The sequence below is a fragment of the Juglans regia genome, chromosome 13 (assembly GCF_001411555.2).
Source record: "Juglans regia cultivar Chandler chromosome 13, Walnut 2.0, whole genome shotgun sequence".
In the NCBI taxonomy this organism is placed as follows: Eukaryota; Viridiplantae; Streptophyta; class Magnoliopsida; order Fagales; family Juglandaceae; genus Juglans; species Juglans regia.
Window position 1 is genome coordinate 36,122,863 of NC_049913.1, and position 25,090 is coordinate 36,147,952.

Here is a 25,090-nt window from a genome sequence, read left to right on the forward strand (position 1 = left end):
TTTCAAAACATACGTTTTCTATTTGCTATAATACGGCCACTTAATTTTTATTTATTTTTTATTTTGCCAAGAATATTTTTTTTTATTTGTGTGCAGAGGGTTATCCACATGTAAGGAGTGTTTTTTTGGGTACGGTTTTAGTATTTGGAGCTTTTAATCAGCCATGCAAAAACCAATGATTATATTAGTTATGGAGCTTAAACTACCAAAACTAGTACAATGCAACCTCAAACTATAAAAAGCATTTCATTGCGCAATGGATAGACTCAAACAATATGTTTGGAAGCATACCCGTGATCAAAGTCCCACAATGTCTGTTGGAATTTCATAGTGGAAAGGATCCATCTATCTATTTTTAGTATTTTTCTTTTTTGGTCTCATTTTCACAGTCGGTTTTAATGAAGATTATTAGTTGAGGAAAAAAAAAAAAACTATAAAAAGCTTACAACGTGCACCCTCCTTAAAATAACGATAGAAATCCACATTCAATTTATTATTTCGGGGGACATTTTTTTGTTTCTGAATATTGTTTTTCTACCTTTGTTTTATTTTTCCTTGAAAATAAAAAATGGACCCAACAAACAATACTGAGTGCAATATGACCGTAGAAAAACATTAGAGGGAGGGTAGTAAGATTCTCGTGTCCTCATTTTTCTCTCATACTCCTCCAGAATTTGCATCCATATATAGCATAACCAATGGGATACTTACAACAGTATTTAAATATAAGCAAAGGCAGATCAGCCATACTGGAAACCAATTATACTGAATCTGCCAAAGCTGGTCGTCCTCTAGCTAATAGGAATATGGTTGGCTACACTCAACTAAAAGACTATCAAAATTTGTAGTAGTTGAATTGTAAAATCTAGTAAAGGTTTATAATCAACCTACACCTAAGTTATCAAGATGTGACTGTGATTCAAGCAGCAAAAGTGCAAGCGACCGTAATCACCTGTAAAGCACAACTGTTCTAACCGAGCACCTTGCGAAGTTCATCAACTAATTGTGCCCGAGTTGTTGGCTCCACCTGCATTGGATTCAAACAATCACCTCAGGTTTCTTGAGATGTAAACATGAATGCTTTGGAAACCAGAAACTTATTATATATAATGGCTTACCTTGCTTAGAAGGGCAGCAAGACCTTGAGGAAAGGCTTGCAAATCTGATATGGAGTCACCAATATTTGTTAATTGATGCAATACCTTCTGGACCCTCAGCTGCTTAAGTTTATCCTCATAATTACTAGGATCATCCATCCATTTAAAGAAAACTTCATCATTTACCCAAGCATCTTCTCTGCCAACTGCAATATTGGAATCCACAAACCATTTCTTGATTAAGTCCATTGCACATTGATGCGACAGTTGGTCACCACCAGCATCCGTCAGAGTCTTGATCAGCGACTCTTCAGCAATTCTCCTACGCAATCTCTGGTAGAAGAAAGAACGAGAATTAGCCCAATCCACAACTTCTCTAATGACCCCTTTTGCCGCCATCCTCAGGGAAGTATCATGTAGTTCGGCAAATTTGGTGGCTATCTGGGTGTACACAGGCAAAAGTTGCTTCTCACGGGCTCGGATCTGCTGCTGAAGAGATTCAATCAACCCATGAGCCCCACTGCTCCTGGATTCCAGAAGTTTTTCCTTCAGATTTATCAGCTGTTGATCAAGCCTACCCATGCACTCTAGCAGCTCCTTAGTTCTAAACTTGATCTCGATCATTCCCTCAGGCTCAAGGACGTTACCTTTAGCTGTTCGATCAGCATACATCTCGATGTGGTTTGAATTGATCCGACTGTCCACAACCACCCATGCCCCACCACGGAGCTCGCCCATCCTAGGGATGTATACAAATACAGGCTGCTTGTATGTTCTAAGATTCTCAACAATGGTTGATCCGGCCTGAAGGATTCCTTCAAAAAGATCCCTCTGCCCACCTGAAAAGCCTCTCCAGTTGGCAAGAATGAAAAGTGGGAGCTCTTCTCTGTTGAAATCCAACAATGCCTGGGCCGTCTTAGTTGCAGAATCAGGAAACCATACCTGCCCAGCCTGAGGGACAACCCTTTCATGCGAATCAAGCTGGCCTGGGTCTGCAGGGATGACTTGCATGACCGTCTGTGTCTCAACAGCAACAATTCCCACAGGGATTCCTCCAAGCTTTGCCCTTCCCGTAACTACTGTTCTTGCCCAGCCTTCTAGTGTCTCAACAAAGCTATCCTTGTCAAAAATACCTCCCATCCACTTTCCACTATCATCCAATGCACCACCGATAGCACCACGAGGATCACACGAGTTTTCAGGGAGGTATTCAACAGCTCTTTCTGGAGGATCTGATGAACTAAGAATGGGAAGTGCACCACCTACATGTGAAGGTATGTAGCTAAGCCAGTTCAAGATAGCTGATATACCTTGAAGATCATGTGAAACTGTTAGATGAACCACCCCATTAGTTGACATAATTTTAGGTCCACCAAGTTGCATGTGGGAGCTGTATACTTCCCGGCCAAGAAGCTTGTTTAGAGCAGAAAAACCAGTTAGAATTATGGGCTGATCAAGCCGCTGTATACACCTCATCCCAAGCCGAGCTAGATAAGCACCTATTCCAACAGTTCTGCCAGTCACATATGTTAAGGTAAAAGTTTCCTTGTATGCCCTTGAATATGCACCAGCAATTGCCCCACTGCCAGTTAAGTTTTCAACTCCCAAGCCATCATCCTTCCCCACAATGGTATCTATAACCCATCTGGTCTCTCCACTAGCCAACTTTAGTTCATGTGCTATCACGGATGATCTGATCCGAGCATAATCATCAGGGTTTAAATATACATATTGGAAACCACGCTCTGGGCTTGATTCATCAGACCAACCAACTTTAAAGCAGGCTTTGACTTCATCAGCTACCCCAATACGAGCACCAGAGTTTGCTGCCAGATAAATTAATGGGATTTTCTTATCACAAGCAAGATCAGTTACTGCAAGGAAGAATGCATCCTCTTTTGGGCCAAAAGAACCAGCTTTGAAGGTCACATCATTTGCTACTACCAGTATCTTCCTTCCAGAAGGGAACTCAGGAGTAGACAATTCCATAAACCAGGCTACCATGCCAACATCATTGAGCGCAGGTGGACGCTCCACAGGAATAAGAGAAGTACCCCAGGCACCACTTTGGTCAGCAAATTTGAGCTCTGTGACTTGGAGAGTAACTCTATCCTTGGGCTTTTTAATACCTGCAGACAGGACTGACCATGACTGTTCCAGTGCTGTCTCAAATGCCTGCAACCAACATTTCCTCGGGTGACTATTTGAGATGCTTCTCTATATATATATATATATATAGAGAGAGAGAGAGAGATATTGTAGAATACTCATATTATGGTGCTCACCAGAGGAAAATCATAGCAGTAAGTGGTGTTGCTTCTCCTGGCCAAAAGACGTTTCCTATCGAGAACTCCCAAAGACTGATATTGTGCATTCACTGGCACGCCATGTAGTGGACCCAAACCAGAGACCGAATGGTAGATCACTCTTTGTGTGCTGATATCCTCTAGTTCTCGATATGTCTGAATATTGTATCAAAGAATAATGACAATTTAGAACTTAATCAACCTAGATATTAATTTAAAATAGGAATCCTAGTATTACCACTGAATTTACTAATACTGAGAATTTTATAACTCTCCTATATGGGTATATTATTACATGAAATGCTATTTCCCGGACAGTCAACACTGAGGAAAGACCAAAACTACCCTTAACTACCTACCTTTTATACACAATACTAACTGTTGTACATCCCTGTCCATCGTCATGCTTTCATACTTATCTTCAATTCATCCAAACAATATAAGCACAATAGTTTAGTTAGGCATATAAATGCAGTCCAATCATTGGTCAACCATGAGCTTTTGTTTTTTTGTAGAGGTATGTTTCTATCAAATGGTTTGATTATCAAAGCCTGTAGGCCAGGTTTTACACAGTTCTAACATGATAAACATAAATTGAGAATGGTGTACATACACACCATACTGAGGCATCACCAATAAACACCGAGGAAAGATCAAAACTACCCTTAGCTACCTACCTTTTATACACACTACTAACTTTTGTACATCTCTGTCCATTGTCATGCTTTCAAACTTATCTTCAATTCATCCAAACAATATAAGCACAGTAGTTTACTTAGGCATATAAATGCTGTCCAATCATTGGTCAACCAAGAGCTTTTGTTTTTTTTTGGAGAGGTATGTTTCTATCAAATGGTTTGATTATCAAAGCCTGTAGGCCAGGTTTTAAACAGGTCTAACATGACAAACATAAATTGAGAATGGTGTACATACACGTCATACTGAGGCATCACCAATAGGCTACATTAGATTCTAAAAACCAACATATCAGCTTTCTAAATACTTACTATTAGTGCCAACCATAGATTTCTTCATTAATAACTTCTTAATAGTTTGTAGAAAATTGATCCATCAGCAAGAGTTAAGGTCTATAATAAGTTTAACCTGTGATGCTAATTAATTACTGACGTATGGTTCAGCAGCTACTCAACTTTTTAGCAACTTTTGCAAACGAATGTTTACATTTTTCGAGTTGAAAAGGAATGGCTGGGTGGAACCCTTTCTTGAAAACTATAAATAATAAACACACTTACATGTACAGTGCAGGTATGACCAGTCACATTTGTTACCACAACCCTCCAAGCACCATTTGCCTGTCTAGAAGAAGCCATCCAAAGCTTCACTTCCCACTCACAGACCCCTAATCTATGCATTCTTACACCAACAGACGTATGAATTTCATGTGCCAGTTCCTTCAAGATTGCCTCAACAGCACTTTCTTCTGCCTCAGCATCTATGTCAACCCTCCTAGCAAACATATTTAATTGTAAGACCCCAGTAATGAACTTCACATCTTATTCTGAAAGAAAAACCAATGATCTTAAAATAAACATAATTACTTTGAATAAGGCACAAGATCATCTATTTGCTGCTCCCGTAGAATATAAAGGTACATATGGGCATGATCAGACTTGACAGTAGTATTGTGTGTATTAAGTTCCAACTCCTCCATTGCAGCCATTAATGACCTTAAAATGCTCCTTGAAGTAAAAGACATAGCCCTTTGGCTACGTGTTGTTTCAGCATCCAGCTGCTGATATGCTGTCCCTTCATCTGACGTGGATTGTCTTACAAGCGTTCTCAGGAACATTCTTCGGATTGGTAGTGGCTTGTCCACAAGAGTGTACAAGTGCCATTGACGGTCCCGGGAAGGGGTATACCGTATATTCTCGTAACCTTTAAGCTTTTCCTTCATTAAGACGAATATTTAAAATTTATCAGATGGATTGATATGAAATTATGGCTTTTGTGTCATTTTTAAGCATATTCAGAAGGCTGAACCATATATCAGCTAACCAGTTCAAGGTAAATGGACAGAGGAGGCTCCAGATGGCGCAATAGAGGCTCCTCCTCATAGTAGAGCTTTTCTGCCGACCAGGGGAAGGAGTGCCTCATAGGAGCTCGCCCTTCATCCCTCTGTATGATACAACTTATTACTCCAACACCTGCAGCACGTAGGCTAGAGCCTACTTCTTTCTCTTTAAGTATTTTGGCTAACTTGTTAGTTCTCTCTTGGGCCTGATCTTCATCACCACTGTAAAGCATCAAAGGATAGTTCTCGTGAATAAGGGGTATTGTTATAAATGTTCTGATCACTAGATTGAAAATTAGAAACTTCATTTCTCTGGCAAACATTTGACGTGAGGAAAGAAAGAGGGAAGATGAGGGAGGATGAAGGGAAAACCATAGAAGAGGAGGAAGATTTTAAAAAGAAACTGTAAGCCATTGCTTGGTATCCTAAATAGGGAAGTCAAGTCCTTGAGGCTATATATGCAATTCAATTCCAAGTAAACGAGTTGTTTTTAAATTTTGACCAAATATTAACTAATTCTAGCAGATAAATTTAAATAAAATCTCAGTTTCTATATTGATACAGAAATAAATTACTATTTATCCTTTGAGGCTACATATTTTAATGCGAGTAAAAAGGGCATTACATTACCTATCCTGAAGTAAACTCATCTGGTTGTTGATGCCAACCAATGCAATATGCATCATATTACCAAAGTTAGCTGGTTCTACCGATCCATTTGGAACTGCTTCATGAAGGCTGTGGGTTGTTTCTCTAATTGCGGCATCGATAATTGATGGAAGAAATTGAAGTGACTTAATAATGACCATGGCTCCCCATTTTCTCTCGCTGTGTTTCTCAACTAGTTTTTGTTCAGACATTTGATCTTCACTCCCATTCTTTCTCTCAATGTGCTCTTCCAAAAACTCCCATGAAGCAATAAGACCAGATCTGTGCCACTGCATCCTTACACTCCCCTTTACAAGATAGGGCTGATGGCAAATAGACAGAGTGAAACAAGGAAATTATTGATATTAAAATAATCAGAAAGATACAAGAGCTTGAATCATACCTGGTATAACCTACGAACATAAGTCTCCACAACCCGTCTTTGAAGGGTGTGATCACTGTGGTCAAAGAGACCTATAAGGGCATCTTCAACTGCCAAAGGAGCACTAACGAGATCCTCCATTCTTTCATTAATGGCACTTTTTCTCTTGGGAGTATCCATATTTTCACCATCCTCAGTAAACATCTCTAATTCAGAAAGACTTCTAGCTATGCTGGAACGAAGTTCACTCAGTTTAGTTTGTTCCAGCAGCTGGCTTGCCTTTAGTGCCAACTGCAAAAACAAATTACTATAAGGAATTTGTTACAATGTATAAAAAATATTAAAAAAAAAAATTGCTTTAGAACATGGAAATAAACACTGACACTAATAAAAGATGAAAGGGAAAGATAAGCCAAGAAGAGTAAACAACATATCCTCTACCCACGGTAGAGTAAGAAGTGATTATTTACAATCTAATAAGGTAAAGAACATAAAACTAAATCTTAAAAGTTAACTATTCATGCTTAAGTAACTCTCTGAAAAGCCCTACCTCAGAATAATTTGTATGGTTTAGTACAGAGAACCGGATTAGTGTATCTCTGTATGCAGCAGGATTAGGGTAAACAAGTTGTTCCAGGAGTTGCAGTATCAGCTTATTTTTACTCCTGACACCCTGCAGGCAATCAAATGCACATGGTTATATCATAACGAATTTTATGGAACTCTAAATAGGCAAGGGCAACCCAGCAGAGTGTGTAATAATTTGTACCTGATGTGAAAGCACAATATCCACAACCTTCAAAAGATCTTTCTTGTACTGAAGACGAAGGCGTTCAATTACATCAGCCTGGACAAGACAATTTACAAACGAAATTTGTGGAATCATACCCAGTTCCAGAAATGTTTGGCTTTGTAAGGACTAATAACAAGCTTGAAGGACATACACCAGTCTTCAAGACATTTAACTACTGTGCCTTGATCCAACTTTAGAAAAAGTAAATGCTCGAATGTGAAGAGTGCATTGAAATATACACATTGATAGAGTTATGAAAGTTCTAAAAAAAGCTGGAAAGGAAAAGAAGAGAGAGAATTGATAAACATAGTATTATAAATGGCTGTTCAGCATGCTTTGGTGAATCTAGCAGAAATGACAAGGCAGTGTGACAGCAATCAAAGGTTTTTCACACATAGAAGGAAAACCAGAATTCCATGAGAAAATTCAAGTTGGGACAAGACCTAAGAAAGACACTCTAGAAGAGCAGAGGAAGAACACAATTAGGAGCACCAAAACCCCAATTCTAATGCTTCAATCAAAGCCAGCAGAATTTACAGAAGGCCACAAAAGATTGGTGTTGGCTGTCCCTAATATGCAGCAAAAGATACATGCAATAGCGTGTAACATCGAAGAAAAATCTGTGTTCCATGCAGCAGGCTTACCTGGATGTTGTCACTGAATAATTCTTCAACAGACAAATACTCCTCAAAAAGCGACTGAACAATGACCCGGGCATGACTCTCTCTTCCACCCTCGTAAGACCTTGCCAGACTCAACAATGGTTCGACAAGCCTTTCTTGGGCTCCCTTTTCTCTATCAGGACAGGAGGATAGATGGTCCTGCAGTAAAAGAAGCATTTAAACTTAGTGTGTTGCAATTATGAGGAAACGAAAATTAACCTAAAATGAGGAATTTGAAATAGGAAACTCACTTCAAGAGCACCCCGTAATAATTTTGCAGGAAAATCAACATTCTGGAAGCTTGAAGTCCCCTCAAACTGCTTATATTTTGATTCCAGCTGAAAATTATTCACGGGTGAAAGCCAAATCAGAATTAAATATTATTTTACAGTCTCTATGTGAGCATAAAACTGGAAAGAAGACCTAGAAGATATTTACCTCATTCTTGAGTTCCTTTGGAAGGCGGTTTGCCAGAACAGCCAAGCACTCTTGCCACTGAAGAAAAGGGAGTTCGGGACTATCAAGGCAGTTGAGCAAGTTTTGCACCACCTGAAATTGTCAAACTACTCGATAAGACTGGTATTATGTCAAATTTAGTAAGGTTCATAATACAGTTTGAGGCTCCAAGTCATGAGGGGAACAAGGTAACAAAGTACTTACTTCATCTATGTTGTGTTCATATCCTGCAAGAATCATTTGGGCTGTGTTTAAACTTGCAGCACATCTCTGATGAACCTTACCAGAAATTGCAGTTGGAGGCCCCAGGATTGGGAAACTCCCATGAAACGGTTCTGCTTTTCTTACAGCAGTAGGATCATCTAGATCAAGCCTAGCTATAAGTTCACCAGCCTACACAAAAAGTGACTTCTTAACATCTGTCAAAATATTCAATGTCATAATTCTGTGTTGAACAAAATGTACCTGCATTGCTTGACCTTCTGACATTTTAAAGTGGATAACTCCAGAAGCCGGTGAAAGAAGAGGCATACACATCTTCATAACCTCAACCTCTGCATATGGTGTGTCAGCATCTATATGGCTACCATCCACAACCAAATACCTTAGAAGTTTGCATGGTGTCTCTGCTACCAACTTCGATGGATCATGGTCATTCTGGAGACAAGCAAATATTGGCAACAAATGTCACCATGCTGGGGAAAGACGGAAAGTAGGGCATGAGAAGAGAAGAAAATTAAGAGCACCTGAAGTAAGCAAGTCCTTCCATCAATGAGAAGTCGAGTTCCAGCTGCTTCTTCCTCGGCATATATAACATGACTGTTTCCATCCAACTGTAAGAAAATTGACACTACCAGTCGCCGTCACATACATAACTTAGAATCAACAAGATAGCAAGGAATCACACACAATAAGAGTCCCAGTCATGTACACAACTTAGAATAGAAAAGTTAGCAAGGTTCCACAGTGATATTTTCAGTTAAGAATTTATACAGCCCAAATTCTTAGCTTGTAATGAACCAATCTTCCACTCTGATGCTTCACATGTTTGGACTAATATGCATACAGACATTATTACATTTTTAAAACCTACAGCACAAGCACACAAAGGCATGCGCACAAGCACGTGTGCATCCATACATTCATATGTATGCATGGCACAGCTATCGTACAGCCAGATAAATAGTTGACAGAACAAACATAGACATAGTAAAATATAGATAGTTGACAAAAATTAGATTGAAAAAGTTTATAAAGTGTGACTATATTCAGAAAATTTTAAATAATAACAATTTACTTTATTAGCTTTATTTTTGCATACCCTGTATAGCTTCTAAATTTAAACAGTTACAAGCAAGACTGCAACTATACATATAGCAATAAATACAAAATGTTCAAGAGTAAAAACTTGCCTGCATCAACAAACCCCCATCACGTAAAGTATGTATCTCTGCTTCAATCTCTGACTCATTCATCCTCACCCTATAGCTTCCCGGCCCTCCCCTAGCCATGTCAATCTAGAAACAGTTTTCCATCATGTTGGTGAAATGTATTAATAACCATATCAGCCACAAGTCTCCAAAATTCTTGATGCTTCAAAGGAACCTTTATAATGAATTGACATCATTGGAACACATACCGTATATTTGCTTCCTTCAATGTTCAAGGACACTTGAGAGTGGACAAGTGATATATGCTGCAAAGATTTATAAACATTAACATGGAAATAATTAATTCAACATGACATCAAAATTAGGACCTAAAATATAGTATTATTTATCTTAGTACCTTGGGTGGGATTTGCCCCTTTTCAAGATAACCAACATAATCTGAAACCATAGCTGCACTGCTAGCAGATGCTTTCTGAGTTGGACACAGTAGAATATATAAATTAACTTATTCTATGACAGAACACCCAATGGAATCCAGAAAATAATGGAAAACAGGTGTGCTTACAAGTAGAGCCCCTCCAACAACAGAGAGATACCAAGCCGGCCTTTCTGCTCTAACTCGCATAGCAATTCTACTGTCCAACCAACCAGTGTGGATCTTATTTTCTCTGTAATCTGAAGCCTGTAAGATTTTTTCTAGTGTTAGTAGTTTGTATTTCTTTCTTTCACTGCTTTTTTTAACAGTTGTTTTTAAAGATGGACAGGATTGAATAGTTAACAAGTGACAGTTTACATGCAAAAGATCGATCGTATAATCGACATTGGTACGAATCTCTCCTCGAATTTGAATCTCCTTCAGACCAAGCACCATATTTGCGATAGCTAGAGGTCTGGACTCTCCAAACGCAAAAACATGTCCTGAGATACAACTCAAGGGTTTCAGCAATAAATTTTCCTTTGACAAATAAAGATACATGCATGGGCATACTTATGTTCGTGATCTATTCTAGAAATATAGCCACTGTTCAGAATAACAAATTACTAACAGAAACAGAAATATTCATTAGTCATATAGTTGATTCATTTCTAAGCTACAACATTAATGAGTCAAATTATTGGTGTTAAAAGGCCCCTGACCACCCCTTTCTTTGAAAATCTTCTAAAGCTACTCCAAGGTACGAGTATTTTATATTTTTCCCAATGCTTTTTAGTAGTGATGCAATTTTATTAAAAGAATAGAAATTGCTCAACATAATGGCCATAAAAGAGTAGGAATCGCTCGTGCAAAATATTTTAAAATGTACAGGAGCTATTTTTTTTATTATACATTGTCAAACTTGCAGCACTCATTAATTAATACGTACCAAACTGAGAATCTGAGAACTCATGAATTCCTCCTCCAGACTGCAAATCACAATGTCAAGGACAATTCAGTCTGTGACTTCGAAGTTCAGTCCACAAACAAATAAACAATAAAAATTACCTTAACAGAGAAGTATGCCCACACATTTGGCTTGCTTTTAAAACTCAGCTCCTATGGAATGTGAATAACTTAGTACAGGATTATAATAGACATAAAGAAACACCCAAAGTGAGACGGCTATGAAGCTTCTTGGCTAACCTGTACTTTCCCACTTGTTGGTTTAAAACCATCATCTGGGTCCTCACTTGTTACACGCACAGCTACACAATGACCTTTTGGTCTTGTAGATTCTGCCTTATCAAAATCGAATGGAGTGGCAAGAGTAGATGTTTTCCTCCAAGCATCATATCCTCCACCATATTCCCTTCCATAAAATCGCCTTATCTCTGATTAAAGCACATAAACATAGAAGGTGAAAAACCAAAAAGTTTACAGCGAAGAAAAAGAGCTTAAAGAAACCATAAAATACAATAAGATCATACCAGGAATCTGCCACAGAGGGATACCCATCCCAACTGCAACTTGGGCTGCTGGTAGATTGATTTCAGCTATCCACTCAGTAACAGGGTGCTCCACCTAATCAGGATTAACGCATTAGATATTAGGCTATGCTTGTTAATAACCATTGCAAAGACATCCTGCCCATGATTTAAACATCCAGCTGAACTCTTTGTATGATAAGCAGCTTAGTTCGAAATTGCATTGTTAGCAAGCCAGAGGATTTCAAATTGTTTGGTAACAAACAGAAGGCAAACAGTGTCTCCATATCTACTGCAGGTCTCTGCATCGGATGGTTTTTTTCAAAATAGAACTCCAATAAACAAACTCAAAAGGAGCATACAAACAATTCATAAGAATGATGGCTAAATGAGCATTGCATGGGCTAGGATTAAGCTTAGAGCAAAATATCACATACCTGCAAACGAGGGTTGAGCTCTAAGAAATAGTATTCACCAGTGTCCATACTGTAGAGATACTCAACAGTAGCAGCTCCAACATAGTTTACACATTTAGCTAACCTTCTAGCTGCTTGCTCGAGCTTTTTTACTGTTTCTAAAGGAGCTATAGTAATTGGACCCTCCTCAATAATCTGGTCAACAAAGATGCTCAAATTAGATCTATAAGAGAATATATCACAGAGATAATGCCACACCTTAGAAAATTTAGGAGAAATAAATTATGAAGAGAGAAAGACAAAGTAACACCAATTCATGAAAAGACAATAGTTGTGATAATGAACAAAAGAAAGCACTTGCTATGGAGTAAGCAACATCTATATTTACAATATAAGAAAGTATCTTACCTTCTGATGCCGCCTTTGAACACTGCAATCACGACTATGCAAAGCTGCAACATTTCCATGCTGATCACAGAGTAACTGGACTTCTAAATGCCGGCTCTAATTACAAGTCACCAAATGAACTGTCAGAATATGATCTAGACTTCAGAAATTCTGGCAATTTAGATCGAAATGGAGTAGATAATCTAACCTGTGAAGCAACCTTCATTATGAATATGGGCGAGCCAGGAACTTCACCCTGAACTTGCTTGAATAATGCCCTAACTTCATCATCATTATGAACCTAGAAATTCATAGAATAACACGATTTACATCAGTTCCTTTATTAAATAAGGCTGGTAGGTGGTCCAAGCAAGTTCCTTAATATGATCCATGACTAGCACATACAACAATAGAATATTTGCTATAGACAATTAGATATGTTGTCAGAATAATGCAGTATTGACATGCATGGAGCAAACCTTTCTTATGCCTTTACCACCACCACCCCAAGATGCCTTGATCATTGCAGGGTAACCAACAACTTGGCAGCTTGCAATCGCTTCCTCTGTTGTATAAACACATGCTTCCCTATATATTTCATCTGGAATTGTAACCAAGCAACTTTCTGGTGGAATTTTCACCTGGATAACAAACATTTTGGAGATTAGATGTGTAATGACCTTGCAAATAAATAATAGGGCATCAATTTATAGCACATAGGTTTACATGAGAGCCACTCCATGATAGGGTGGGCACTTCTGCCGCTTGAGCAATCAATGATGAACCAATCTTGTCCCCCAGTGCTGCCATAGATGTAGCTGGAGGCCCGAGAAATATGATTCCCTTTGCATTCAGTGCATCTGGCAGCTCAGGGTTCTCCGATGCATGGCCCCAACCCGGCCAAACCGCATCAACATGGGTTATCTCTGCTGTCTGGGTAATGAAGAATTACAACGTATCAGGAAAGAAAGGTTACTATCAGTTCATAAATTATTTTACTATTTTTAAATACCAAGACAAGGATTTATGATTCACACCTCTACAATAAGCTGTACATTGGCATAGTTATTATTATTTGTCCCACCAGGAACTTCCACAAACTTATCGGCAATTCTAATATGTTCTGCATTTATTCTCATGTCCTCTGGAGTAGCCATGGCCACCAACAGAATTCCCTTCTCCGTGCCAAATGTTTCATACGCCCAAGTCCTAACACTACGTATAAACTTGACAGCTGCCATTCCATTGTTTGCAATCAATATGCTATGGATTGGCTTCTTTCCTCCAAGAGCATAGCAGAATTTATCGACTTCAGATATTGTAGCAGGGCTCCTGATAGAAATTGCCCCATTGACGTACCCGCTCCCATGCCCAACACCAGCCATTGTGGATATCCTTTGGAATCCAGACACGCTGCCCTGCCAGGGATGTAGAAGCAACAGTTCAAGTGATTGAAAGTTGAACAAAACTAATTGAGTTTCTCTAGCTGTATTCTTCAACAAACAAATGCAGATAAATTTTGAAGAAACTTCAAAAGACACACCAATCCTTACTAGGCATTCCATACTCCCCTTATTTCTTCCAGAGAATTAAACAAGAGTGAACAAATTTATACCAAACTAGAATATTATAGATTACGTTGAATTCAACAGGAAAAAAAAAAATTTAAATAAAGAATTACACAAGTGAGCTAAGGTTGCGTTTGGTTGCAGATAATTGGACTGATAAGGAATTCTTATTTTGCGGCATGAGGAACTCTTCCGTCCACTGATAGCTGTTTCAGCAAACTAGGAATACTGCAGATTTCATCCACTCCCAAATTCATTCCCAAGTCTATTGGTCCATGAATTGTACCATCCAGTCCCTCTTCTGAGCAACCAAACACACCCTAGGAGCACAGTTCCTCGTACGCATTATCGCATAAAACACCAATTGCAACGGAAAGGGCACTACCCAAAAGATAAAGCACGGATTCTAACAACATAAAACCTCAAAAAGGTGAGAATTTGATTCCCAAATCCCCGCCAAAACAAGTTTCCACAAAAGTACAACCTCCCAAGTTTCCATAACCAATTCTAAACTAAAATTAACTAGCTTTCTCTGCCCAAAACAAAAATACAAAAAACCGATACCCGAACCAGAAACATACAATTCTTAAACGAGACAAAGAAGAAATGGGTTACACACCTTGGAGGGGTGGAAGAAGAGATGGAATAGAGGGAGCCGGGATCAAAATTGCTTCAAATTTCTTTCTGGGGATAAATTATTGTTTATAAACAAACAAGGGGCCGGAATGTGTGGAATTTTGTGTATACACGAATCGTGATCATGCAATAGTGATACAAGGAATTATAGAAAAAGAGAGAAGAGGTAGGTTTGGTTTTGGACAAGGCATGAAGGCAGGGGCTGTCGTCCTTTTAAGTTCTAACGACTTTAATGAAAGCTGCACGTGGTACCTGCCCACTTCCATCGCCACAACGCTCCTTTCATCTCTAGCCGTAGTAGTTCCCATCTACCTACTCTCTCTGTCACTCTTCCCAGATGACAATCTACTAAAACATGCGTCATTTCCTCCCTTCGACTCTTTGAATATATCTCTTAAATCCCACCTGGCGCACAAACCAAACATAAACGAATTTTATGTTTGTTTGGCGTCATCGTGACTGAGTTGGGTGGTGTTGTCGACCAACCCTTCGTCTCCTAATTAAACGAGTCACGCACCAAGCTCTCTCACCCTCAAATTAATTTGTCTTCATTTTACTAAACAGGGAAAACTAAACTATTTTATTACAATTCAAGTAATACACCATTCGCAATATTCTACAACATTCAAAATATCTAGCTTTAATCTGCCTCTATCAAGGGACTATTCTTCATTACAAATTTCTTTTGTAGTCTTATAGATTACATGAGAGAGAGAGAGAGAGAGAGAGAGGGCGGGCGGGCTCAAGAATGATTAATAAATTAAGAATGGGTTGGTGGAGATTTGACTAGTAAAGTAAGGAAATGAGGATATTAGTATTGGGATGGGGTTGGGTTATAGTTGGGAGTTGGGTTCGTCTATTGCCATCCTCACCAGTCACCATCCTGTGGTCTATTTTTAAGCTTAATTAAATGGATACGATTGATTATATATTGTTTCACACCACTCATTCAAGAAACGTTTCTTTTTGTTCTTTCTTTTACACCATAAATTTCGATTAGTTTATGGTTTGGTTTGGATAATGAGATATTTTGTTAATAGTAATAAAAATGTAATTATAGAATATTAAATAATAATAAAAAATATAGAAAAGGTAATAAATAATAGTAAAGTATTTTTAGAATATCTTATAAATGAATTCTTATAAAAATTAGTATCAACATAGATGACTATAAATATTCAATTATGTATATTTTATTTTTATCTAACTTTCTACCTATATTTAAGTATTTTGCTTATGTAATCATTGTAATACAAACAAATTTTCTTTTTTCTTTTTTTTTTTTACAGTTTTTTAGTTTCTTTATCTTTTCAATATTTTAAAAATAAAAATGATAAATATATAATATTTTTTACAATATATTTTATAGTTATATTTTCAAATGAATTGTATTATTATAAAATATCATATAAAAAGAACATTATTTTATAAAATTATTCTCATTTTATATCATATATTATAAAAAAATATCATGAAAAGTACTGTGTATATAGTTATTCTTTAAAAAAAAAATGATTGGTAAACCTGTCAGAAAGAAACACGTGAAGTCAACGCCGCCACAATAAAAGGAGTCTGAAAAAGTAGGTAAATAAAGTGTGTCCAGCTCCTATAAATTAATAATTATTTTATGAGTCTCGAATTTCGTTCCTTCAATTTTTGGGAAAATTCTTTCACTGGTGCTACAGTCACCGAAAATACCTCAAATAGTTGATTTTGTTTTTTTCATTTTTTATGTATTTTTTTAATTATTATAAATATTTAAAAAATAAATTCATAATTCATAATATTATTAAAAAATATTTTTTAATTATTAAATAAAAAAATTTTGAAAGAAATGTTCGAAATTCATTTTCAAAATTCTAAACATTTTTCTGACTATCTTCTTATTCTTCTATGAAATCTCGTGAATTAAAAATATATTTAGATTGAAAAGCTATTTAACAGATGTTTTATTGTAATTTGGAAGAATGGCAAGGTTTATTGAAAATATATTTAAAATTAAATTCTAAAAAAATAGTTTTTTGAAAGTTTCATAAGATTATTATTTTATTCTATAATATTTCAATAATTTAGATTATTTTGATATAACGATATTTAAAATTGAAAAAAAAATAAATTTTCAAAAACATTTTATTCCCAAAAGATCTCATCAATACCATTCTTCTTTCTACCAAGATATCATTCCTCCACCTCTAATTCCACCTAACTCCGCGACACCTACCCCAATTCAATGTCCTGTTATGGGACTTCCTTCCGGTCGTTTAATAGGTGATTGAGACCCCAAGCATGCTCTTTTTTTTTTCAGCCTTTTCTATTGAGTCTTATCTTAATTCATTTTATTTAATTATTATCATTTTTCTAAATTCTTATATAAAATATAATAAATAATTTAATTTTTTTAAATTTTAAAATAATAATAATATTAAAAAATAATATTTTATTATAATAAACATTTTAAAATCTCGAAAATTGTGAACGTCTCATTATTATAAATTAGGTTGAGAAGTGGCATCTTTTACTACTAGCACAAAGTAAAACAATTCTCATTCAAAGAACGCTTATGATGTCTCAATCTCACCCAACTTAACGAGTTCATTAGTTTTACACTAACATGAATTAAACCAATAAATCTTTGGCACATGCCAAAAATTATCTTCAATTGGAAAGAGTAAGCCATATCTAAGAGGTGCAAACACAGCTAATACAACGCAAAGCATGAGCAAAGAACATGAAACAAAACAACAAAGCGGGAAAAACAAAGAGAATGGTTATATAAGAGCCTCTCGGCTATGATCGATGAAGGAGAATGATAGGCTTAGGCCGCTTTTGAAATTTGGATTGAATTGAGATTAACTCAATTCAGTCTTATCTTAAACTAAGTCTAATATTTAAATATCTAACTCTCAAATCAGTAAATTATCTTAATTCAAAATTTATTTACACGTGAGATCCACAACCTTTTTCAACTTCTCATAAATACATCTAATTCATTTTAACATCCAAACATATCTAAATTTATCTTAAGTAGGCTCCATAGAATTCACTTTACTATCTCAACTCATTATTATTTATAAAGAATTCAACTCAATTTAATATCCAAACAGAATCATAATTGTTCCTATCTCTTCGATGATTCACCTTGGGCCTACAAGCCAGTTTGTATGTTCGAAATGGTGTGTTGGGTCGCGAGAATTCTGACTGGACCTGTAGAACTTCAATTCATCATTTTTAATCCGGGCACATGAGTGGGCCATTTGGCAGTTTTCCAACCATTCTCATAACTTCTGTGGCCCATGATGTCCATTTCTAACAGACGAACGCAGAACAAAATATTGGAAATCCAAATAAACGACACGTACGCACTTCTTTTATGCAGGTTGTGTAAAAACCAATTACAAACAACTTTAAAATGGGAAAGGTCGTTATTTTTAAGGTTGATTTTACGGTCAAATTAATAATAGGACATGCATGTCAAGGAAACTTGCTGTCCACAATAAAAAAGAAGGAGGAAACAACACAAATAAATATAGTGGCACTTGCCTAAAAAAAAAAAAAAAATCTAGTGGCACTTGATGACAACATTGACAAATGAGAGTATCGCGTTACAGCTCTTCTTATAACTATTTAAACAACCATATTTTAAAGTATGAGTATGTTTATAAAATGATGGTATTTTTATAAGTAGTTGCAATTGATGAGTCCTATGGACCCTACCATTCATGTTTCATGTTTCATAATTCTCTATAAATTCAATTATGAAATTACTTTGGGTCCAAAGTCACTAATTATGTCCAAATTATTTAAGTACTCCATTTTTATCCCAATCCTTATACTTATTGATGTGCATTATTGTCCATCAATTATTGGATTTAAATAAATATATAAAGAATTAATAATATGGACTACCATATGTATTCAATGGGGAGGAAATCAGTAGATCTATAATATAACTCTTGCCAAATTTATTATATACAATAGAACTAGTCATGGAATGTGCAAGTGTCATGCAATCATTTTGAAAAAAATAAGTAAATACAGAACCTACATAACAAAAAATTAGATTTTAATAGTGAACCCCACTTTTTTTTAAATGAATTGTGCAGTACTTGTGCACTCCACAACTGTATATAGCATTGCTTGTATTCTAATGCATGATCAAATTATCTCTGGTGGTCTCACATGGATAAAAACTAATAAATTCAATCCCTTCATCAATATTCTAATAATTTCAAATCTTCCATGCATCATTATTTGCTATTGCCCCACTAGAACCTGATCAGCACATGCTTTGCTACAATGACAATGTGGCCTCACATGAAGTGAATAATTGGATACTCGATCTTTAGCATCCATTTAGTAAAAACATTAATATTTTAGCTAGTCATTGTGTTTCCAAAAAATATTCAATTGATATAATCATTAATATTTCATGATTTTAAGTGAAATAAAGATGATCTTATTAAATTAGATTAATGTTAGCTTTAGTCATTTCATAAAATTAAACTCACAAACTAACATAACTAGTTAAATTGATGTAATACGTGATATTGTAAAACAGATCTAACATATCATATATAATGAGATAACGTCATACGAGAGTTAATTACTTCTATAATTTTATTTTTCGGTGATGACTTTAGTACTTATCATTAAACTATAGACAAAAAAAAGGAAAAAGATTACGTACGTTATATCAGAAAATCTCAACTAGAAGAATCAACCGTATGGTAAGAAACCAGGCATTTTCTAGCGGTACTCGGCATGATAGCTAGCTTCTTGTACCAGATCTGTTCCGACAAGAAATAAAATGGTAAGGGACAAATGGACAATCAATGAAAATGGTAGGTACATTAATATAATTTATATGAATATAGAAAATGTTTTAAACATGTGGTAGGCCACGAGCATATATATATATATATATATATATATGCATCCTTCCACTCTTACTTCTTGTTTCTATCTAAAACAACATTAATTGTTTGCACGAAGACAAACGTCTGTAATATTGTCTTTCTCCTGAAACTCTTTTTCTTTTCTATTTTTCCTCCTTCATTAATTCACCTTTGTATAGTTAGCCAACGATGCAATTATATATATATATATATATATATATATATATATATATGCAACGATCAACGAATTTCGCAGATAGACAACCACATATATATATAAGATTTATTTCTATGTGAATTTAAAAATAACTGATCAATCATAAAAGAAATATTCTTTTATACTGTTTCAAGACATTTCTATATTTAAAATTTATATAAATTATTATTCTTCAATTTATTTATTTTTAAATAAATAATAAATATATACCGTGCAACCCAAAAGTAACTTTGGGACACCTTAGCTGTCCCTCATGATCTACTCTCAAGATAAAGGTTCATTAATTAGTTCTAAAATTATAATTTAAAATTATGCAATAATGCAACCATTATCGAACTCCACTCGATCGATGTTATGTGGAGCTCTCTATCTTTTAGATTGGGTTTGAATATATCAAAAAAATAGAAATGTAATGATATAATTTTGAATAGCAGTGAAAAATACGTTAAAATTAATAATAAAATAATAAATATTAATGAAATATTCTGAATATCCAAACTAGTCTTAGTCATTTTTATAGATCTTATTTAATTATTCAATTAAATTTAAACGGTTAAAAATTGAACTCTTCCCCCAAATAGCAAACTCACATTTATTTATTAAATGATGTGGGTTAAATTAAAGACAGTGGCAAGTGGAGATTAAAAAAATAATCGAAGTTCTTAGATTGGTTGTTGCTGACCCCAATGGTACTAAGTACGTAGAAAATATTAAAGTTTTATGAGTATGTTGAGTTAGTGATACGGCACATGTAATATTTTCTTAATTGAAAGTCAGTACTATTGATGGAAGTACCAAAAATATTTTTTTAAGTATACTTTTAATAGCACTTGATGCAGACACGTGCCCACAACCCCAAATTGCTTTTAATTTTATGTAGTTCAGACATATATTAATATTATCGAGACAAGTGCATGGTTTAAATAATATAGATCGACTTTAAAAAAAATGTAAGAGTTTTAATAAAGTAAGTAACTTTCACCCAAAAGTAGTTTATTATATAGTTTATAAAATTATGAATTAAATGCATGTCTCAGCCCCGTTATATGGTGCCTATGGTTTCCTGATTCTCGACAGAGTGGAATGTACGATTTGGCGCAGCACATGCATCTGATCTAATACAGCCTTGAAAGCAAATCCAAAACTATGCAGTTTTCCAGAAATAATGTTATTTTTAATCTAAGATGTTATCATCTTTAATTAAATTTGTTTATCATTTAAGTGCGTGCATGATATGCCAATGGTCGTTGGCTTAAATGGCATTGGCCCTAGTTTTTAAGTAGGAGAATTAGGGTTCAATCTCCCGCTCTATTATATATTTAATAAAATATGATATATATAGAGTAATTTTTTTAAAGTATGATATATTTTTTTTATAAAAATTTATATAAAATTTATCTATTTCAGACTTGTAGGTATTTAGAATTATTCAGATTTTAAACCTTAAAAATAATGAACTTAAGAAACGACGACATGATATCCAAAAGCAACCCTCCATTCTCCAGTGTCGACGACTTAGAGCTAGCATGATCTAATGGGTTAATTACATGATATGAAATCATGACAGGAGACATGCCTTGTTACAAATAATACAAATTCTACATTATCGATGTAAGATTTACATTGTTTTGTATGTTAACTTTTATAATTGACAAACGCATATAGATCAGTACTCTATTTAAAAACAATTTCAAATTTATTGAAGCGAGCATATGCACGTGCATGGGCGTGTGCACTAATTAATAAGTGAAACATTGTACAATCATTGAATGCAAAATAAGATAATATACACATATATCTATAAAGAATATTATGTGTACAAGGGAAGCAAAAACAAACACACACTACGTGAAAGACAAATAAATAAAAACCTTCTCGATCTTAGGACTATATGCATCAATGTTTGCGAGTTATGAATAAATCCCACTTTGGCAAAAATAAAAATAAAAATAAAATGATCACGGGTATTCTTGTACTAGCTAGGCCTTTAATTGTATAAAAAATAAGTCGTATTTTTTTTATCTACACACTATACATCATATTTATTTTTATTTATTTTTAATTTCTAAACTAATAAAATTTTTCTACTCATCATCTATATACCAAATATTTGAAAAAATAAAAAAATAAAAAAATTATATGTAGTGTGTGAATATGAGTAAAAAATTTCTTGGTCTTGTACCTATGAAGAGAAATTATATTTACAATTATAGAGTACGTAAGTACCGCGTAATCTTTTTGAAAAAAGTGAGTAAATATGAAACTCACGTGAAGAAAATTAATTTTTTAATAGTAAAATTTACTATTTTACAAAATGATTGCGCGGCGCTTACGCATTCCACGACTGTCTATATCATTTCTCCCCTACGAAACTATAACTTGTCAAAAAAATTTATGTAAATGAAAAATAAATAAATTTTATTATTTATATATACATATTAACATAGAACGAGTTAAGAAGTTGTTCTTGTCAAATTACTTATTAGGAATCTTATTTATTTTCAACAATAAACGAACCAATTATTTGATCATAAAGTTGATCAAAAGCATATAAAGAAAAAAAAAAAAAGAAGTAAAAAACATAAAATTTGAGGATTTTTTTTACTTTTCCCCCAAATGAAAGACAAAGTTCAACACATAAGTAGTAATATTACCCGTATGGCTGTGAAAAATATCAAGAGTTGGTAAAAGAAACAAGCAAGATAATAAAAGTAAACCGGTGGTGTTGCTCAACATCAACAACAACTGTGTTTGTCGTGGCCACAGCTAGTGGAAATTGTATATACATATATACATACATCGGGCATTAATATAGCTCTAACATCCTTGTCACCCACTCATTCATCTATACTCCCAAAACACTCTGATTTCTCTCTCTCCACCCACGTGGCGATGTCATGTCAGAAAATAAACTACAATCACGTGGAGCCCGCATGTGGTATAATCATGTGGAGCCCAGCAGTGGGCCCGCATGACAAGAAGAGTGGGGACATTGGTATTCGTAGGAGTGGTCCAAAGTCCCACCTCAAGCATACTCCAACCCCGTCAATCAGTTCAAAATCCCCAACAAAAAAGAAAAGAAAAAGGAAAAAAAATCTAGAATAATAATAATAATTAATTGGAAAAAATTGACTACCCGCAGTCCCATCCAAATGAATATCTTTCCATTTCTTTCACTTGCATGGTGCGAAGTGGGTCCCATTCCATGCAAAGCTGACTCGGCCTCAGATTCCTTCCCCAACCCCCTCACCATTAATTCCTCCCATGGCCGCTAGCAGAATCTTCTTACCTCTCCCAAGTTTTCTTCTCGTTAATTGCTTTATTTATGATACATAAGACATTAGACTTTTTCGTGTATTTTATAAACGTATTTATTATATATATATATATATATATATATTTCTACTTGCTTGTTTTCCTTTCTTTTAATCTTTTTTGTTGGCCATTTAATTAATGAGAAACCAGATACCCTAGAAGGAAAAACGACGGGAATCTCTTGGAAACCAGTGCCATTCCACTCGTGCTTCGATGGATATTGATTTTCTCACCAAAAGTAAGCATCATTCACGTAAAAAAGAGACTGGAACTTGTAAAATATGCAGATTTCTTCCATTACTACAAAAGGCAAAACACAGGAGGGCTGGGCAGAAACTAAACTATATGAAGAATTACAGTCCACGTACAGATCAGTACTTCTTGTTCATGTATGCGTACGTACGTCTGTATCCACATAAAAGTAACTGCTTCAATCCAAAATCTGAAAACCACCCAACCTCGCACAAAAAAAGATATCTGCAACCCCTGCTCTTACTCTCTCGCAACATATAATTAATATTTCTAGTTCTAGCTAGCTTATACGTATATGCAATATCATATGCTGTATATCAGCAGGAACAAGGGTTGTGAAGGGTCGACCGGCGGAGCTACAAAGCGGCGACGGTCTCGCCTTTGGTGGAGATCACTTGGGGACGTGCGGGAATGGACGGCGCTGCTGCTTCTATCTTGGAAACCAATGAACAATTTTCCATTCTCTCATCTTGATTCATCTGTTGCTGCCGGCACTCCAGACTGCAGAAAGCACTGTCACCCCTATAAACAAACATAAAAGGTATCTATATATTAGCATGATCTTCCAGAAGTTTTTCAAGCTAATTATAGATGAACAAGTTTAGGACTTTTGAAGCTTTTGTGGTATATCAAACGTAGACTCCGAATAATTTGGAACATAAAAACTGTAACTTCCACATGAGAGATCGTTATGAAATTTTATCAACAGAAAATCCCGGAAAATTATGGAACAAACCGTCTTTAAACAGAAACTCAATCCCATTTAAGGATCGAATATTGAATTCCAAGCTGTCTGATAACATACATCATACGAAATATGATTCCTCTCTAACGTATAAATACGTACAGTAAGCTAGCAGTCTCCAATCGATATGGGATTACGCGCGCGTCGAAAAAGAAAAAACAAAAGAAGAAAAGATTGAAGAAAAATGAAAAATATCCAAGTAGCAAAATACGCAGACACTAATAACCCAAAAGAGAGGAGCGGGGAGAGAGAATACCTATACATGTAGATGTCGCGACCAGGGACCAAGCGGCGCTTGCAGAGGGAGCAAGACCTTAAGAAGTGAGCCGAGGTGGTCTCGACAAACTCGGCCGAATTGCGCCTAAAGTTTCTGGGTGAGACTGTGGCCGCCAGGAACCGCTGGTGATCTAGCCCATCATGACCGGGCTGTCTCTGGAGATTGAAGGGGTTCTGAGGATCGGACTGTGCAGCAGCAGCAGCAGCGCCGACGCTGGTCGTGTTTAGATCAAAGGTCATCTCCGTCATGCTCGTCGTCCTTTTCACAGGGTGGCGTTGCCTCTTCCCCAGCAACATCTTCTCCTCTGCAAAACTCAGCAATGTTGAAACAAGACGAGAGAGAGTGAGAGAGAGAAGGAGAGTGGAAGGTCCAAATGGGTGGTGCGAGAGATAAAAGAAGAGCCAGAGACCCAGGAGTGAATATGGACCGTTGATTTCCCGCTGATGCTCGATTTTGCATATGATTAAAAGTCACTCCACGTCATTCCTCCAGTTCTTTATTGCTATATATTTACAATCTTACATTTAATGGGTAAATGGGAGCTTTGGATACTTTCAGAGCTCCAATGGCAGGGGTCACTTTGAAGTGAGTGTTATAGGCCACCCAAATGTTGCCACGTCACTGAATAAACAGTCTGCAAAATCTACCGCATTTCGTGCATCAATTTGACAATGTGGCAATTTTTCATTTTTTTTCTAGTCATTTCTTTTTAT

The 25,090-nt window shown here is 35.8% G+C and overlaps 2 protein-coding genes across 5 annotated transcripts; both read right to left on the reverse strand.

The window, feature by feature from the left end:
* Nucleotides 1-623: 623 nt before the first annotated feature.
* Nucleotides 624-15,124, reverse strand: LOC108997211 (acetyl-CoA carboxylase 1-like). Of its 3 annotated transcripts, none has more exons than XM_018973373.2 (32): nucleotides 14,929-15,124; nucleotides 13,510-13,885; nucleotides 13,199-13,405; nucleotides 12,952-13,113; nucleotides 12,681-12,773; nucleotides 12,494-12,589; nucleotides 12,107-12,280; nucleotides 11,673-11,766; nucleotides 11,389-11,576; nucleotides 11,251-11,301; nucleotides 11,132-11,171; nucleotides 10,561-10,685; nucleotides 10,333-10,449; nucleotides 10,165-10,239; nucleotides 10,016-10,072; nucleotides 9,789-9,893; nucleotides 9,123-9,209; nucleotides 8,842-9,033; nucleotides 8,581-8,769; nucleotides 8,359-8,469; nucleotides 8,172-8,258; nucleotides 7,903-8,079; nucleotides 7,235-7,312; nucleotides 7,016-7,138; nucleotides 6,487-6,756; nucleotides 6,066-6,406; nucleotides 5,420-5,657; nucleotides 4,963-5,312; nucleotides 4,657-4,870; nucleotides 3,383-3,559; nucleotides 1,119-3,272; nucleotides 624-1,027 (listed from the first exon to the last, which is right to left on the reverse strand). In XM_018973373.2, the coding sequence occupies exons 1-32, from the start codon at nucleotides 14,982-14,984 to the stop codon at nucleotides 971-973; spliced, it is 6,861 nt and encodes a 2,286-aa protein (XP_018828918.2). In that variant the 5' UTR covers nucleotides 14,985-15,124; the 3' UTR covers nucleotides 624-970. The 3 variants fall into 3 exon arrangements, with proteins under 3 accessions (XP_018828918.2, XP_018828920.2, XP_018828919.2); XM_018973375.2 differs by having other exon boundaries at nucleotides 14,660-15,041; XM_018973374.2 differs by having other exon boundaries at nucleotides 13,510-13,890; nucleotides 14,660-15,041.
* Nucleotides 15,125-23,369: 8,245 nt separating this feature from the next.
* On the reverse strand, nucleotides 23,370-24,908 carry LOC118344153 (FCS-Like Zinc finger 6-like). Of its 2 annotated transcripts, XM_035684030.1 has the most exons (3): nucleotides 24,787-24,908; nucleotides 24,357-24,681; nucleotides 23,370-23,877 (listed from the first exon to the last, which is right to left on the reverse strand). In XM_035684030.1, the coding sequence occupies exons 2-3, from the start codon at nucleotides 24,671-24,673 to the stop codon at nucleotides 23,712-23,714; spliced, it is 483 nt and encodes a 160-aa protein (XP_035539923.1). In that variant the 5' UTR covers nucleotides 24,674-24,681; nucleotides 24,787-24,908; the 3' UTR covers nucleotides 23,370-23,711. The 2 variants fall into 2 exon arrangements, with proteins under 2 accessions (XP_035539923.1, XP_035539922.1); XM_035684029.1 differs by lacking the exon at nucleotides 24,787-24,908 and having other exon boundaries at nucleotides 24,357-24,759.
* Nucleotides 24,909-25,090: the final 182 nt, after the last annotated feature.

What these genes read in the sequence shown, in the direction of transcription:
- LOC108997211 (XM_018973373.2), bottom strand. Translation starts at nt 14,984, where the DNA reads ATGGGAACTACTACGGCTAGAGATGAAAGGAGCGTTGTGGCGATGGAA. An exon ending in ATGAACACAACATAGATGAA is followed by an intron (nt 8,470 to 8,580) that starts GTAAGTACTTTG and finishes TGACAATTTCAG; the next exon opens with GTGGTGCAAAACTTGCTCAA. An exon ending in TGTCCATTTACCTTGAACTG is followed by an intron (nt 5,313 to 5,419) that starts GTTAGCTGATAT and finishes GTCTTAATGAAG; the next exon opens with GAAAAGCTTAAAGGTTACGA.
- LOC118344153 (XM_035684030.1), bottom strand. Translation starts at nt 24,673, where the DNA reads ATGTTGCTGGGGAAGAGGCAACGCCACCCTGTGAAAAGGACGACGAGC. An exon ending in CGCGACATCTACATGTATAG is followed by an intron (nt 23,878 to 24,356) that starts GTATTCTCTCTC and finishes GTTTGTTTATAG; the next exon opens with GGGTGACAGTGCTTTCTGCA.